Source organism: Camelus ferus, chromosome 9 (assembly GCF_009834535.1).
Source record: "Camelus ferus isolate YT-003-E chromosome 9, BCGSAC_Cfer_1.0, whole genome shotgun sequence".
Classification (NCBI taxonomy): domain Eukaryota; kingdom Metazoa; phylum Chordata; class Mammalia; order Artiodactyla; family Camelidae; genus Camelus; species Camelus ferus.
In genome coordinates, this window is record NC_045704.1 from 59,910,530 (window position 1) to 59,926,860 (window position 16,331).

A 16,331-nucleotide genomic window follows, 5' to 3' on the forward strand; every position below is an offset into this window, starting at 1 on the left:
GATCTCACCAACTGTTCCATCCATTCAATAAGCCCTTATTAGACACCTAGTGAATACAAAGTACTGAGCTAGGCAGTTTGGGGATAAGTAGACAATCCAATCCCTGATCTCCACATCTGGGTAACAACATAGTGGGGATGATAAAAAGAGACACTTACACAAAGCAAGAAGGGAAGGGGATGGACGGAGAGAAGTACCTGGGTCCAGGGCTGCTCCTTCGACAGTGATGATACAGAACAGCTTGATCAGATCTCCCCGGACAACCGATGGTGTGTCCGAGTGCACAGAGGCATTAAATACAGGACCTGGAAGAAAGTAATGCCACCTCATGATCTTCCACATTGTGGTTTAAATTCCATTCTTGGGGCCCGAATGGGCGTCTAAATGTGGGCTCCCTTTCCTTGAAACTGGGCTAGAAATTCAAATAGGTGTTCTAAGGCTGTTTTTCTTCTATTTAGAGAGACACATGTATTAAGTATATCCAAATGAGCTTCCTCTTAAGAAGACGGCCATGGTCTCATTTGAAGACCACACCACCTCCCATCCTGGTACAGCCTGGGCTGTTTCTGACCATATGTTTCACTCCCAGGCCAGAGTGGCTCACAGATCAGAGGGCTCAGGACCAAATCAGGGAGGATTTTGGTCCTGAGAGTGAGCAGCCTCATTGTGCTGGGCACTGGCAACAGGCCCTGCTGTGAAGAGGTTGAAATTCAGTAAGGAGACAGACAAGCTGACAATGACAACATTTCTATAAAGTATGGTGGGCACACAGAAGGCGATTCTCATCTGCTGGGGGAAATTGAGGCAGCATGGAAATTCCTTTTAAAAATACCACCCAGACAGGATTTGTCTTATATACCTTCCTGAGAACGCTCCCGCAATATCCCACTTACTGTAATAAAGATCCCTTTTCTTCTTCCACAGCCCAGAAGATGTTTCTACACAAACCACACTAACTCAGTACCATCTACTCACTACAAGGCAGACTTGTTCCAAGCTTTTAAGTTGTAACATAATGACTATACATATGAGCAACAAAACACGAAGGATTAAGTAAAAAGAATTTAGGGTCAGAAGTTGATAGTATTTATCATAGAGTCAGTTGGATGCATTTGACTGTAGGTATAACTATTATTGTGCTATTTCATTACTATGCACAAATAAATGACTTATTAAATGGAAAAAAAATATGCTTTGAATGGAAGAAATCTGCAGCTCTCTCCCCTCCTTAGGGAGAGAGAGGGGTCAGGTCCGCAGTCTTTGTTTTTCACCCCTTTACAGCTCACTTTTAGGTGAGAGTATCACACAGCTTTAAGCCAATCTAATCTTAAGAGCTTAACATTGACCTTATCTCAATTCCTAATATCAAGAAATAGGCAAACCTGAAGAAGATTCCAGAATACCAATGCTGAGACTTCCATTGGGTTTTCTGGAAAGCAAAGATAATGGCCCTGGACACTGATTCTGAAATTCATTAGAAGCTAAGGATACACGTGTGACTGCCTTTAAAATCAAATTACTAGAAAGGAGAAAGTACTTTTTAACATCCAAAAGACATGACCATGAGAAAGAGACAAAAAAGGTCATGTGAGCCAATGAGGCAAAGCATTGAAAAGGCTATATTTTCATTTCAGCATGAGTTGTAAGATGAATTCATCAGATCACTGTTCCTAACACCAAGTCCACGAGTAACCCGTGTTTTGCTGGGAGAAAGGTGAAGGATGGTTGTAGAACATGGAAACCTGAGGGCGTGGGGCAGCCCTGGGTGGGTTCTGCAGAGAGCTCAGGTTAGCCAGAGAGCGGCGGGACGATGCTTCACCCCAGGGGACAGAGAACGTTAACAGAATGGCAGTCCCAGGACATGGGGAAAGGGAGGAAAGGACAAGGAACAAAAGGACAAGGAAACTTTACTTCTGGACCATCAAGTCCTTCAGTTAACTCGGCCCTCAGCCACAGTTCCCTCTGGTCTTTACCACCCTGGCTCTGCTCTGTTTACAGCAGTGAGGTGGGAAAGCATTAAGCCAGCTGCTCTGAGTTGGCTCAGCGGTAATGACTCGGGGACTGCATGCCGTATATGGCCATCTGTGAGGACAGGTTAGTAGCAACCATGGGGAGCAATGGGGGCCACATTTTTTCCTTCTGCCTCTGACTAAAAATTTCACGGTTATAAATAGAACTGTGCTATGAGGCTTTCTTCAACTGTCCAGGCCCCTTCTAAGAGAACACAAAAGGATAAAGCATAAGGAGATCCCCAGAAAGGATTTAGCTTTCTATTTGCTTAATTTGAAACAGCAAAGAAATTTGGACATATTTCCTTTTCCTTATTTGGACGAATTGCCTTACCTAATTTAGACAATTTTCACTTTCTTTTTATTTCCGAAGAAAACCCAAAATGCCTTCTAGGTCACAAGTTACAGTTCTCATTTGCCCTCGTGGCCGTGGCCGTGGCTGTGGGAACAACAGAGCATCTGTGCTGTGCTCACCATGCAGACAAGGAGGAGGGAAAAGGCCTTCATTGTCAACTATTCGCAGCAGTGGACTTCCTTCTAATGAAATCAACAACTCGCTGTAAATGTGGGTCATTATCCCAGGCTTAGAAATATTTTTATTATGGTCAATTTCTGGGGCAATGCTGTTTTTGTGAGGGGATTTGTCTGGTTAACTTCACAGATGACAGACAACAGCACAGATAATTTAAGCGAACAACCAGAGTCACTAGATTTCCTCCAATTCCGACGCTGCAGAAAGTACACAGACCACTTAGCTTTTAAACACATTGATACAAACCATGCTCCAAATCCAGTCCCTAAAATAAGGCTGTAAGAAAAACAGTATTTTTGTGAAAGCCAAAATTGCAGACCATCTGATGTCCATCAATAGGGTAATGGGTAACCAAATTCTAGTAGGTGGAGTCTTTAAAGTTAGTATTTACCTAGAATTTGTTATAACACAGAAAATGCTTATCCTCTAATGTTAAAGTAGCGGGGCAGCAGGTCATGAAATTGTATATATAGCCTGATTTCAAAGTCATCAGGAAAACATGCAAGGGAAGAATTCTAAGAAGATGAACACCACTAATGAACATTCTCTGGTAAGATTATGGATGATTACCTTTTCCTTCTTTCTATTTTACCATATTTTCAAATTTTCCCCATGGAGGAGAAGAACGTTCTCATTATTCTTTTAAGAGGCCAAAATCTTTAACACTGTCACATTTATACCATCCTACTCCACCTGATACTTTGAGTCAGTAAAAGTCATCTTTGAGGAACACAGTCCTCATACCAAGAGGCAAGTGTACTAAAACCAGGGGACAGAAAGGTGGATGTCAGGAAGGACCTCTTTGTTACATGTGTTTCAAGGGGTGCTGCTGACTTTTAGGAAGTAACGGCTCTTCAGTATCAAGTCAATGTTTTCCGGGAGCTCTTTAGGACTATGGCATTGGGCTGGGTGCGGGACTTGATGGCAGCTCCTCTTAATTAAACTGCGAACTGGCCATGACAACACTGTGGATTAAATAAAACAAAACCTTTAGGCAGTCTATTCACCCTGTAAGTTACAGGGATTTCCTCTGTTATGCTAAGATTTAAAGAACTGAGAAATAGATTCAATACCCATTCCTCACCCAGAAATACATGTGGAAGGTTTTATGTCTCCCCTCTTCCTCATAACAGTTTTAAAGAAACATCAAATAAGCAGCAAAACAAGGCGGAATAAAATCTTACAGACAACAAAACAGATACACAAAAAGGACAAAAACCACATAATCACTGAATCTCAAGAGTCACAGAAAAAGCATCTGACAACAGCCAATAACTCTTCATGATAAAAATGCTCAATAAGTTAGGAATGAAAGAAAACTTCCTCAACTCAATATTCGGCATCTGTGAAAAACCTGTAGTTACCACGGTACTTAACCGTCAAAGATACTTAATGGGGAACATTCTCCCTAAGATGAGGAACAAGACAAGGACGTCCACTTGTGCCACTGCTGTTCAACACTGTACTGGAGGTTCTATCCAGGGCAATTAGGCAAGAAAAATAAATGGAGGGTGTTCAATAAAACTGAATGGAAGATGTAAGCTTATCTCTGTTCGTAGATGACATGATCAAGACTCTTACCAAAGTGGGTACAGAGGGCACATATCTCAACATAATAAAAGCTGTTTATGACAGACCCACAGCCAGCATAGTACTCAACGGTAAAAAACTGAAAGACTTCTTGCTAAAATCTGGAACAAGACAAGGATGCCCACTCTCACCACTTCTATTCAACACAGTATTGGAAATCCTAACCACAGCAAGCAGGCAAGAAAAAGAAATAAAAGGGATCCAAACTGGAAGAGGAGGGGTAAAATTGTCACTATATGTGGAAACATGACACTATATATAGAAAAGCTCCACACAAAAACTACTAGAGCTGATAAAAGAATTCAGCAAGGTAGCAGGATACAAGATTAACATACAGAAATCAGTTGCATTTTTTTTACACTAACAATTAAACATCAGAAAGAAAGAGTAAAGAAACAATCCCTTTTAAAATTGCATTTAAAACAATAAAATACTTCGGAATAAATCTAATCAAGGAGGTGAAAGACTTATACATGGAGAACTACAAAACATTGATTAAGGAAATTAAAGATGACTTAAGAAATGGAAAGATAGCCCATGCTCTTGGATTGCAAGAATTAAAATGTCCATACTGCCCAAGGCAATCTACAGATTTATTGTATTCCCTATCGAATTACCCAGGACATTTTTCACAGAACTAGAACAAATAATCCTAAAATTTGTATGGACGCACAGAAGATCCAGAATTGCCAAAGCAATATTGAAGACAAAGAACAAACCTGGAAGAATAACCCTCCCAGACTTCAGACAACACTACAGAGCTACAGCAATCAAAACAGCATGGTACTGACACAAAAACAGACATATGGATCAGTGGGACAAAACAGAGAGCCCAGAAATAAACCCACAGACCTGCAGTCAATTAATCTTTGACAAAGGAGGCAAGAATATACAGTGGAGAAAAGACAGTCTCCAGCAAGTGTTGTTGGGAAAACTGGACAGCAGCATGCAAATCAACAAAATTAGAACACTCCTTCATACCATACACAAAATAAACTCAAAATGGCTTAGAGACTTAAATATAAGACAAGACACTGTAAATCTCCTAGAAGAAAATATAGGCAAAACATTTTCTGACATAAATTTAGCAATATTCTCCTAAGGCAGTCTACCCAGGCAATAGAAATAAAAGCAAAAGTAAACAAATGGGACCTAATTAAACTTAGAAGCTTTTGCACAGCAAAGAAAACTGTAATCAAAACAAAACAACCACCTACGGAATGGGAGAAAATATTTGCAAATGATGCGACTAACAAAAGCTTAATTTCCAGGATATTTAAACAACTTATACAATTTAGTAACAACAAAAAATACACTAATCCAAAAATGGGCAGAAGACTTAAGCAAGCAATTCTCCAATGAAGACATACAAATGGCTGACAGGCACATGAAAAGATGCTTAACATCATCAACTATCAGAGAAATGCAAATAAAAACAACAATGAGGTCACCTCACACCAGTCAGAATGGCCATGATTAAAAAGTCCACAAATGATAAATGTTGGAGAGCCTGTGGAGAAAAGGGAACCCTCCTACACTGATGGTGGAAATGTAGTTTGGTGCAGTCACTATGGAAAACAGTATGGAGATTCCTTAAAAAACTGAAAAAAAGACTTACCCTGTGATTCAGTATTCCCACTCTTGGGCATATATCCAGAGCAAACTCTAATTCGAAAAGATATATGCACCCCAATGTTCATAGCAGCACTATATACAATATCCAAGACATGGAAACAACCTAAATGTCCATCAACCTAAATGTCCAAGGACTGGATAAAGAAGTGGTGGTATAGTCATACAATGGAATACTACTCAGCCATAAAGAAGAACAAAATAATGCCATTTTCAGCAACATGGATGGACCTGGAGATGGTCATTCTAAGTGAAGTAAGCCAGAAACAGAAAGAAAAATACCATATGATAGCAGTCATATGTGGAATCTAAAAAAAGAAGACACTAATGAACTCATCTACAAAATAGAAATAGACTTGCAGACATAGTAAACAAACTTATGGTTACCAACGGGGATACAGGGTGAGAAGGGATAAATCTGGGAGTTAAAGGTGTGCAAATATTAACTACTATACATAAAACTAGATAAAAAATAAATTTCTTCTGTATAGCACAGGGAACTATATTCAAAATCTTGTAATAACTTTTAATGAAAAAGAATATGAAAACAAATACAGAAAAAATAAATAAAATTCCTAAAGAATCAACAAAATAACTATTAAAACTAATAAACAAGTTCAGCAAGTTTGCAGGATACAAGTTCAATACCCAAAAAGGCAGTTGTGTTTCTATACTCTTGCAATGGATAAACTGAAAAGGAAATTAAGGAAGCAATTCACTTACAACAGCATCAAAAAGAATATAATACTTAGACACTACTGTCAGAAACTTTAAGACTCAAATAAATGGAAAGAAATATTCATGGATTAGAAAACAACATTGTTAAATGGTAATACTCTCAAAACTCATCTTCAGATTCGACACAATCCCTATCAAAATCCTAGCTGTCTTTTCTGCAGAAATTAATGGGCTAATCCCAAAAGTCACCTGGAAATGCAAGGGACCCAGAATAGCCAAAACAATGCTGAAAAAGAACAAAGTTTTTGAAGTTGCACTTCTTGACTTCAAATCTTACTACAAACTTACAGCAACCAAACAATGTGGTAACAGTATAGGAACAGACATAAGGATCAATGGAACAAAACTGAGAGTCCAGAAATAAACCCTAACATTCACAGTTAAATGATTTTTGACAAGTGTGCCAAGATAAGTCAATGGGGGAAAGAACAGACTTTTCAACAAATGCTGCTTCGACAGCTAGGTATTCACATGCAAAAGAATAAAACTGAATCCTTACTCCGCACCACACACAAAAATTAACTCAAAATGGATCATAGCCCTAAATGTAAGAGCGAAAACTACATAACCCTTAGAAGAAACTGCAGGTATAAATATTCACAGCCTTGGATTAGGCAGTGCTTTTTTAGATATGACACCAAAAAACACAAGCAATCAGAAGAAAAAAATAGGTAAACTGGACTTCATCAAAATAAAAAACTTGAGTGCCTCAAAGGACACCACTGAGAACGTAAAAAGACTACCCACACAGTGGGAGAGAATATTTTTAAATCATACATCTTATTAAGGGACTTGTATTCAGACGCTATGAAAACTTCACTAGTCAACAATAAAAATAACAAATAACTCAATTTAAAAACGGGCAAATATTTGAATAGACGTTTCTCCAGAGAAGATACACGTCTGACCGATAACTACATCAAAGACGCTCAACATCAACTGTCAGTAGGGAAATGCACATTGAAACCACGATGAAATACTACTTCGAACCCACGAGGTTAGCTATAATCAAAAAGATGGCGAATAACAGGGTGAGTGAGAAGGTGGAACACACTGCTGGGGGGAATGTAAAGCGGTGCAGCTGCTTGAGAAAACAATTCAGCAGTTCCTCGAAGAGTGAGAGATACTGTATGATCCAGAACATTCCTAGATGAGAAATGAAAAGTTACATCCACACAAAAAACTTATATCCTAGTGTTTATATCAGCATATTATTACTCATAATAGCCAAAAGGTGGAAGGAATCTAAATGTCCATCAACTGATGAACAGTCACAGAAAAATGTGGTCCATCTGTACAATGGAATATCATTCAGCCATAAGGAGGAATGAAGAACTGACACAAGATATAACAGGAGGGACCGTGAAAACATTACGCTAAGTGAAAGAAGCCAGTCACCAAAGCCCACTTATATGAGCCAGATCGTATGAAATGTCCAGAAGAGGCAAATCTAGAGAGATAGAAAGTAGATTAGTGGTTGCCTAGGGGCTAGACGTAGAGATGGGAGTGACCAATAATGAGCACAGAGTTTGTTTTTGCAGTGATTAAAAATGTCTGGAATTAGTGGTGATGTCTGCACAATATATATCTGTGAATATATTAAAAAAAACCACTGACAACAGTTTACACGAGTGAATTTTATGGTATGTTAACTGTATCTCAATAAAGCTGTTAGTAAAAAACATACAAGCAGATGCAGAATGAAAGGTTTGTGTTTCTTCTGCTCTTTCCAAATCTAAGGGTTTAAATCAATATTTACTTTATATTAACCTAAAGGTTAAGAGACTGTTAGATGCCAGAATATTATTTCACTATACACTATAAAAGGTTATAATAATACAAACTAATGTTAGTAGAAAATAACTTTCACTAAAGCCTACTTTACATTTAATATAAATGTTAATAATTAAATTCAACAAATATCTTGCATTTGTTACACTGACTCAGTGCCTGGAGTTTCACAGATGAGTATTCATTTACACATTCAGAAATCTTTAGCTGGAACCCAGGGCAGATTTAGTGAAAATATTCAATATTAAACTCACAAAGGATGATCCTTTGCTTTGATATTCTAAATAAGATTGAGGATCAAAAAATTTTAAATCATCTACCTGCTGCAACACACACACATACACAGACAGACTTGTCAGAGGAACTCAGATGAGTAAGAAACATTTCCATTTGAGAATATGTACCTATGCAATTAAAAAAGGTGGATCTTTCCACCTCATGGCATAAAAACATTTACTTACCAAAGCTAAAATAGGTTCAGAATAGACATAAAAATGCTCTTGTTTTAACTAACCTTCCCATAAATGAACACAACTCATAATTATTCTTAACAAAACAGGCTGACAGATGTATCCACCCACACTACCACAGCTCTGGAGTCTCGACTATTTAGAATCTTTTTCTAGTCCCAAAGCAAGGTGAGGCAGAAGGCTGGGAGCCTTGTCCCCTGTAAGGAAATACTGCTCTGGTAAGTTAGGCCAAGCACAGCACCTGTCACCTTCAGTCCTAGGGACCTCTAAGAGTAAAGCCAAGGGCTGGATAAGACTTGGATCTTAGCTCTGAATCTTCCACTTTGGGCAAATCATTTCACCCTCTGGAGGCTGAGTCCCTCTTCTTTTATTTATACTTCATCATGTTCCCTAAAAGATGTGATGTAGGTGTGTTTCAGTTTATCTGTTAAAAAAGTGAGGGTCAAAAGGAGGGGTAGTATGTTCACACAAAAATTTGCATACAAATGTTCACAGCAACGTTATTCATAATAGTCAAGAACCAGAAACACTCAGATGCCCATTAGCTGATGAATGGATAAACAAAACATGGTACATTCACACAATGGAACATTATTCAGTCAGAAAAATGAAGTGCTGACAATTCTGCCTTAAATGCCACAGTACAAAAAAAGAAGAATGTGGTTTTTCTGCGTTTAATTTTTTTAAAAACAGTAATAGGGCTGGCAGCTGTGAGTTACATACATTTATGCAGAGAGAACGCAGTTTCCTATAGTTACAAAAAAAAAAAGTGTCAACACTTCCCAAGTATGCTGGGATTCCTAAACTCATTTTCTAATATAGAAAATGTGATATTTACTGGCCTTTTTTTTTTTTTTGCACTTCTCAAAACCAAAATGGTGTGTACATTTGATTCACATGTACTTAAAAATGTAAACTCTGCAGCTGAAAGAAAAGGTCCCCAATATTCAGATAACTATGTTTTCTTTTTCTGACTACACTATGGTGTTGATACGATCATTTATTTTATGAATGTTTTCTTTAAAGTACTGTTCTTTTTGACATTAAAGTTTTCATTGTACTACATTTTTCATATAAGACCAAATCCACTAGTGCCTTTTACAGTGTTTTTCCCTCTTAAAGGAGCCACTTAAAGAAGCGGCTATCATTTTGAATTTACACCCTGCCAAAGATAACATAGAAATTACACATATTTTCGTTCTTGTTAAAACTCTGTGAGCAACATTTAACAAGATATCATGTTAGATGGCTGGCATTCTCTGGGTACTAAATAAAAAGGCTACAATTTTCTAATGTTAAAAAAAAAAAAGAACGAAGTACTGATAATGTTACAACATGGATGACTCTTGAAAACATAATGCTAAAGTGAAAAAGCCAGACACGAAGGCTACATATGAGATTCGATTTCTGTGAAATGTCCAGAATAGGCAAGTTTATAGAGACAGAAAGTAGATGAGCAGTTGCTGGCGGATAGGAGGTTGGAGAGTTAGGGGCCGGAAGTGAAGGGTGTCAGCTAAGGGTGCAAGTTTTAATTAGATGCAATGAAAATATTGTACAGTTGATTGTGGTGATGGTCATGCACCCCCTGTGAATATACTGAACTATACATTTAAATGTGTAAATTGTATGGCATCTGAATTATATCTCAATAAAGCCGTTGGAAAAAAAATGAAGCCACTGGATCAAAACCCTAGGGTCTTTTCTAGCTCAGTCAATGATTCACCAGGGGTCCCTGCTCACCTGAGGTTTGGAAGTCTATCTCAATAGGATTGGAGAGACTGGTCGCTGCTTCCCGCCACAGGCTGCCCCTGACAGGAGACCAGGCCGTCACCACGCAGCGGTATAGCCCTGCATCCGAGACCTGAGTCTGGTACATTCGGTAGCGAAATTCATCTTCCTGCACTTTCTCTAACACCACACCATCAACCCGCGACGCATCTGTCCAATTCTCCAGCTTCACCACAGAATCCTGGTCCAGGGAGATGATGTACTTGGTTTCGTTGGGACTGGAGAGGTCCCCAACAGGCTTCTCAGCCGTGATGAGAACGGAGTAGCGTGGCGACTTAATATTTTTGGAAGACACTTTGCAAGTCATCTCAAACGTATTTCCTGCAGCAAAGAAAGGCTTTGGCTGCCTCGCCTTCACCACAAGCACGGAATCTGCAATGAAGCACCAGAAAGGGGTGATTTCTAACAGGATTAGCTAAATGGGTACGTATCTGAAAGCACAATGTCAAGGAAACAGGAATTTATTTGCAAACTGCCACACAATAGCATTTCAGACAATCTGGAAACCCAGAAAGAAAATCACGTGTACTGGTAAGCGGGCTGAACACCGCCACGCAGGAGGAAGTGGAGCAGTCTGAAATGATTTAGTGGGTATGAGGGAGGAGGGGATCGATGGGTGAGAATTTGGTTTTAAGGATTTTCAAGTCCTTGAGAAGTTTCACCCAGAGTGAGAATTTGGGAAGCTACTGGTGCCCCCAAGGATGTGAAGGAGAACTCGCTTCTAGCGACCTGGGGGAGACGTGGCTTCAGGCGATGCCTGCTTGCCTCTCCCTCCTGAGGCTCCGCCGGGTACAGGCGAAGCACTGTTAGCTTAACCAGCCGGCTTGGAAGAGCAGAGCAAGGGAAAAATGGGTCCTCTCTCTGCTTAATCCTATGATGGTAATGTTACAGAAGAGGTGATCATTCCATTGATTGGGGCATCTGCTTGTAGATCTAGTCATTTCCTCAGAGATGCTGTTTGAACGTTTTGAACAAGTGCCCATGTCTGTCCTACCTTAAGGTTTAAGGGTGTTCCTCCCTGCCTCTCTGTCAAAAAAAAAATCCCTAAGCAAATACACATTAGAATTCATCGATATTATAATAATTCAATGTCAGGCACTTAAGAGGTACAGAAATATCTGTTGAATGGATGGGCAAAAGAATTAAGCACATCCTTTTTATCCTTTAATGAGATAATTCTAGAATCCATCCAGTTATAAAATAAAATTATGTTGGGTTTTTTGGGGAACAGCTGTTCCACCAAGCCTATCAGGAGCACACATATGTTAGGGTGTCTCTCCAGAGTCGCTGACTCCTGAGGGTCCACTGAGCCGTTCACATTCTTTCTTGGAATTCAAATTTGTGAGATTAGAAGAAATAGCCAAAGGTTAAAGAGATAAAAATAAGTCCAAAAACTAGGTCTGAAGGCAGTCTAATGTTGGAGGGTCAGGAAAATGAAGAGAAACCAACAAAGGAGGCCAAGAAGAAGAGCTACAAGGCTGGAGAGAAGCCCACAGAGGGTGGTGTCCCACAAGCCAAGGAAAAACCAAAGTATTTCCAAGAAGAGGAAATGATCACCAGTGTTAAACCCTGCTAAATCAGGCAAGATGACTAACAACTGGGTTTTGCCATATGTCCATCTCTAGAAATTATAACATGAGCAGTGGTGTGGGGAGGGTGGGGAGCCAGGTTAGAGCAGATTAGAGAGAACAGGAGGAGAGAACCCAGAGACACCGAGTACAGACAAATCAAATCCTTTGGCCGTCAAAGGAGAAAAACAGAAATGGTGGACAAAGAGAGTGGGGACCAGAAAGATGGAGGGGGAAATGAGATCAAGGTTAGTTCAGCTTTAAAAAACAAAACAAAACAAAACAAAACACAAGAGGTCTAACAGGACGTTAATAGGCCAACGGGAAACTGGGAGTGATCTAGAAAGATGGGAGTGTGTTCAGAGGACAGACTGCTTGGAGCTGAGGATGGAGGGCTCTCAGTTATCAGAAGTGAGACGTCTAACGTAGGGTGTGAGCTTGGGAGAGAATAACCCAAAGTGGACAAAGATCATGATGACTAGAGAGGAGGGCACGGGTGGAGAATGATTAGGGTTCTCAACCTTGGATGCACAGGAGAACAATCCTGGGAGCATCTAAAAATTCCAGTGCCCAGACTGCACATAACCTCACGCCAATTAAGACAGACTCTGGTGGGACTCCAGCATCAGTATTTTTTTAAAGCCTCTTGCATGATTCCAGTGTGCAGCCAATGTGACCCCATGCCGACACAGTGGAGCCAGCAAGAGAGGAGGAGTGCTGGAGAGAGTAGTTGTGAAGCCAGAGTGAGCATCTTTACACAGCGAGTGAGGAGGACCCAGGAGTCGACAGGTGACAGTAATGGAAGGAGGTGGAAGGATCCGATGACAGGAGAAGATGTGTTCAGGAAGGAGGGAAAAGGGTCTGGAGGCTGCAGTGGGGGACCAGGCGGGCACCTGCCCCATCCGGGCCCAGTGTGGGAAGAAAACACCACCACCCTGAAAGGCTGCAGGGGCAGTGGTGCCTTTGAGGAGAGCAAGGCTGGCCATGCTCACTGTGAGAAAAAGAAAGGAGCATTTAGAGATGAGGTCAGGAAATGGGAGATTCTGCTAAATTCTAGAGGGCCCTTTGTGGGGTTTGGGGATATGGGGTGGGGGGCAGTGAGGCACCAGAAATGTGGAGAGGGCCGTATGGTGCTTCGCCCTGGGGGCATGGAGGAGGACCGAGGAGGCCCGGGCTTCCTGGGCTGATGGATTAGACCGGGATAAAACAGCTGACAAGGCTGACGTCCCAAGGTAGACAGCGCTCTGAGCGTTCAGACAGAGATGCATCAGAGAAACTGTTTACCCTAAGTTCTTGTCAGCTCTCCCGAGAAACAATCTCTCTGAATGGGTGACTGGCCGCTCAGAGTAAGATGCCCACTCACTCTGGGGCATCTCTGGTGCCCGGACATACCCCCAAAGGCCTGTGCAAAGTTTGGCCTAAGATCACACAGCTAAGCCACAGTGTCGACAGCTTACCCCAGGCAGGCTGTGCACTCCCACCAGATGACCTTCTACCACCGGCCAAGCCCCAGCCCTCTCGTTAGGACTTACCTTCTCGGCGTCATCATTGCTAAGGGGCTGGTTCATGCTGTGGATGAGAAACAGTCACTTGAGCGTGCATTCCTTGGACTCTGAACATAAAGGGAAACCCGCAGGGTGACCGTGCATCTGAAAGTGCACCGTGGGATGACTTAAGTCAAAACCAAACAACGTTTATAAACAAGAATAAAGCGTCTACCTTCTGATGCCCAAAATATGTTGACCGGTTTGGAGAAGACATCCTTGCTCTTCACCCAGCTGTCGTTACGCTGTTTGGTCCAGGCAGACACAACACAGTAATAACTGCCCCTGTCTTCCTCTGTAGTCCTTTGGATTCGGAAATTGAACGTGTCTGTATGTTCCTTAGAAAAAATGAAGTCTCCGTCCTGGGCCCGTTGCTTGCTCCTCTCTCCGTACTTCAGCGTCCAGTCCCCGTTCATGACTGCCAGGAGCTCGCTGGCCACCACCTCATCACTGCGCCGGTTCATCCGGTAATACCAGGACACCGTGAAACGGACGCTCGCCTCCGCGTTCTTCATGTCCACTATCCGGCATTCCAGCGCCGTGAGGTCGTCTGAAAACTCGGCGACCTTAGAAGCATTCAGGTACACCTGATACTCTGGTTCTGAACAAGAGAGAGGGGCCAGGATTTAAAGAAAAAGAAAAAAATTAGAGCTACATACCAGGAATTAGCAGGAGGGATGAGACAAGCACCACTCCTGTCCTGACAAGTGAATGCCCGCCTGCTGACTGCAGCAGCAGGGAAAGGTCTTTGCGTGGCCCGGGGAGGGTCCTGTAAGAGCGCGTTATTGCAAAACTTGTGAACGCTGCCCCCACGATGCCCCTCAAGATCACCCTGCCAGGCCAGAAGCCAAATGTCCCCAATGAGAGTCTTGATCTGTCAGGTTGGGGTCAGCTGTCAGTTTCCCCAGGAGGTTGGAAGCTTCTAAGAAGAATCTCTAAAGAAGCTTGATGTCCATGCACAGCTAAGATTTTCTCTGGCCGGCCAGGCAGTGCCCAGAGACCTCCAAAGTGCCAGTGGGGCAGCACTGGAAAACCCCACCCTGGAGCACACGCTAGCACTGGCCAGACAGCCAGCCGTGGCTCGGGTTCCCGCCATCTGGGGCTTTGCCCCAAACGCAAGGCCCCCAGGTCACCATCTCCCCCGTGTATTCTCACCCTCAAACTCCCCAAATGATACTCTTTTCGCTAACACATGGAACTCTCATTCAGTTCCACTGGCCTTGAAGACCGCTCACCGTGGTCCTGGCTGGAGTAAAGCCCGCTCACTATGACCACCCTGCTTCCTGCCAGGCACAAACTCTGATGGGGCGGGAGGTGAGTGAGGAGTCCATGCTCTCCCAGAATCCCCACTGCCACCGTCACAGTCCTGTTATTTTTCACTTGTATTAAAAAACCCTGTATCGATTCAATCCATTCCTGCAACTCCACATTTCAAGGCCTCCCTCCACACTTGCCCAGGAACTGGCATGGGGACACTTTCGCTGCTTCCTTTTCCCCATCGCCACCCCTTACACATGCCACACCTCATGATTCGAAGTTCTCTGGTCACCAGTCTGGCATCACCGTGGTGACTGGTTTGCAGTGGCCTCTCCTCTTAACAGCCCTGCAAACTTGCATTCATTCTTCACTGTCACCTCCTCGGTGTCCCCTTCCTGGGCACCCAGAGTGTGACACCCTTCCTCTCTTTCCCAGAAACCATGTAGGTACTATTGCGTTGCAGTCATGCCACTCTGTTATTACTCCTTGCTTAAAGGTCTTGTCCCCAAGCTCCAAATATGCAGCCTTGCATGCAGTAGTCACTCAATAAACGTTTGCTGCCTTGGTGCTAACAACGTTTAGAAAAGGCTGCATTTTTCTCTGGTAGCACTTTGCCTGCTAGGGGACAAATAATTCTACCTGACCACAGAACTTCCCATTTGCCAACACTATATTCACATCATCTGCATCAAACAGTTCAGTTTTACTTAATGTTGCTTTTATTCATGACTCACACAAATTATAAACTGCTGAGGTCAAGCAACTGTACTTTCATGATTTACATTTCTGATGAAACGTGTAACATCACGACTTCCCCAAGAATGATTCAGTGGCCAGGAAACGGAAAGAACTCAAAATCCTAACTCCCTCCAATGTCATCTTCACAAGGAATTAACTGCACGCGAGGCTGGACCCTGTGCCGTACAAAGTTACACCCGCCCGGCTCTGCCTGCCCAGGGGAGCGCACCCTCAGTGACGTGGGCGCTGTAGAGAAAGACACTAGAGCGTTGTCAGCCACCTTGTTTCACAGGGGAAGCTGCACAGCTGGGGAGTCTCCTGCCCCTGGGCCGAGTGTGAACACACACACCGCCTCTCCAGCAACTGCAGTGGAACAAACACTGAAACGTATTTATATCCTCATGTGTAGAAGCCAAGATTACCCCCCATCCAGGGTCTCAGCCCCTTCCCTCATGTCAGATTTTGGCATAGCAAGCAGGGTACAGACAAGGACAAGCACGTCTATTTCACGTGGAAAGGACAGACTTGAACTGCTGTGCGTACACAAGACCACCCCCGCTCTGACCAGTCAGGACCAGCCGGGATCACCACAACATCGAATCCTCACGAAGCAGCAGCAGCCGGTTCCACTCCGAGTACAACTCGAACACCCTCCACATGTGTCACCACGATAA

The 16,331-nt window shown here is 42.4% G+C and overlaps 1 protein-coding gene across 1 annotated transcript in view; it reads right to left on the minus strand.

The window, feature by feature from the left end:
* Nucleotides 1–16,331, minus strand: part of PTGFRN (prostaglandin F2 receptor inhibitor) — a 71,550-nt gene that overhangs the window by 7,547 nt on the left and 47,672 nt on the right. The window contains exons 5-7 of the mRNA XM_032486957.1: nucleotides 13,838–14,263; nucleotides 10,503–10,922; nucleotides 198–305 (exon numbers count right to left, since the gene is read on the minus strand). Of these exons, the coding sequence (XP_032342848.1) occupies nucleotides 198–305; nucleotides 10,503–10,922; nucleotides 13,838–14,263 (954 nt within the window). The remainder of the gene's footprint in view (nucleotides 1–197; nucleotides 306–10,502; nucleotides 10,923–13,837; nucleotides 14,264–16,331) is intronic.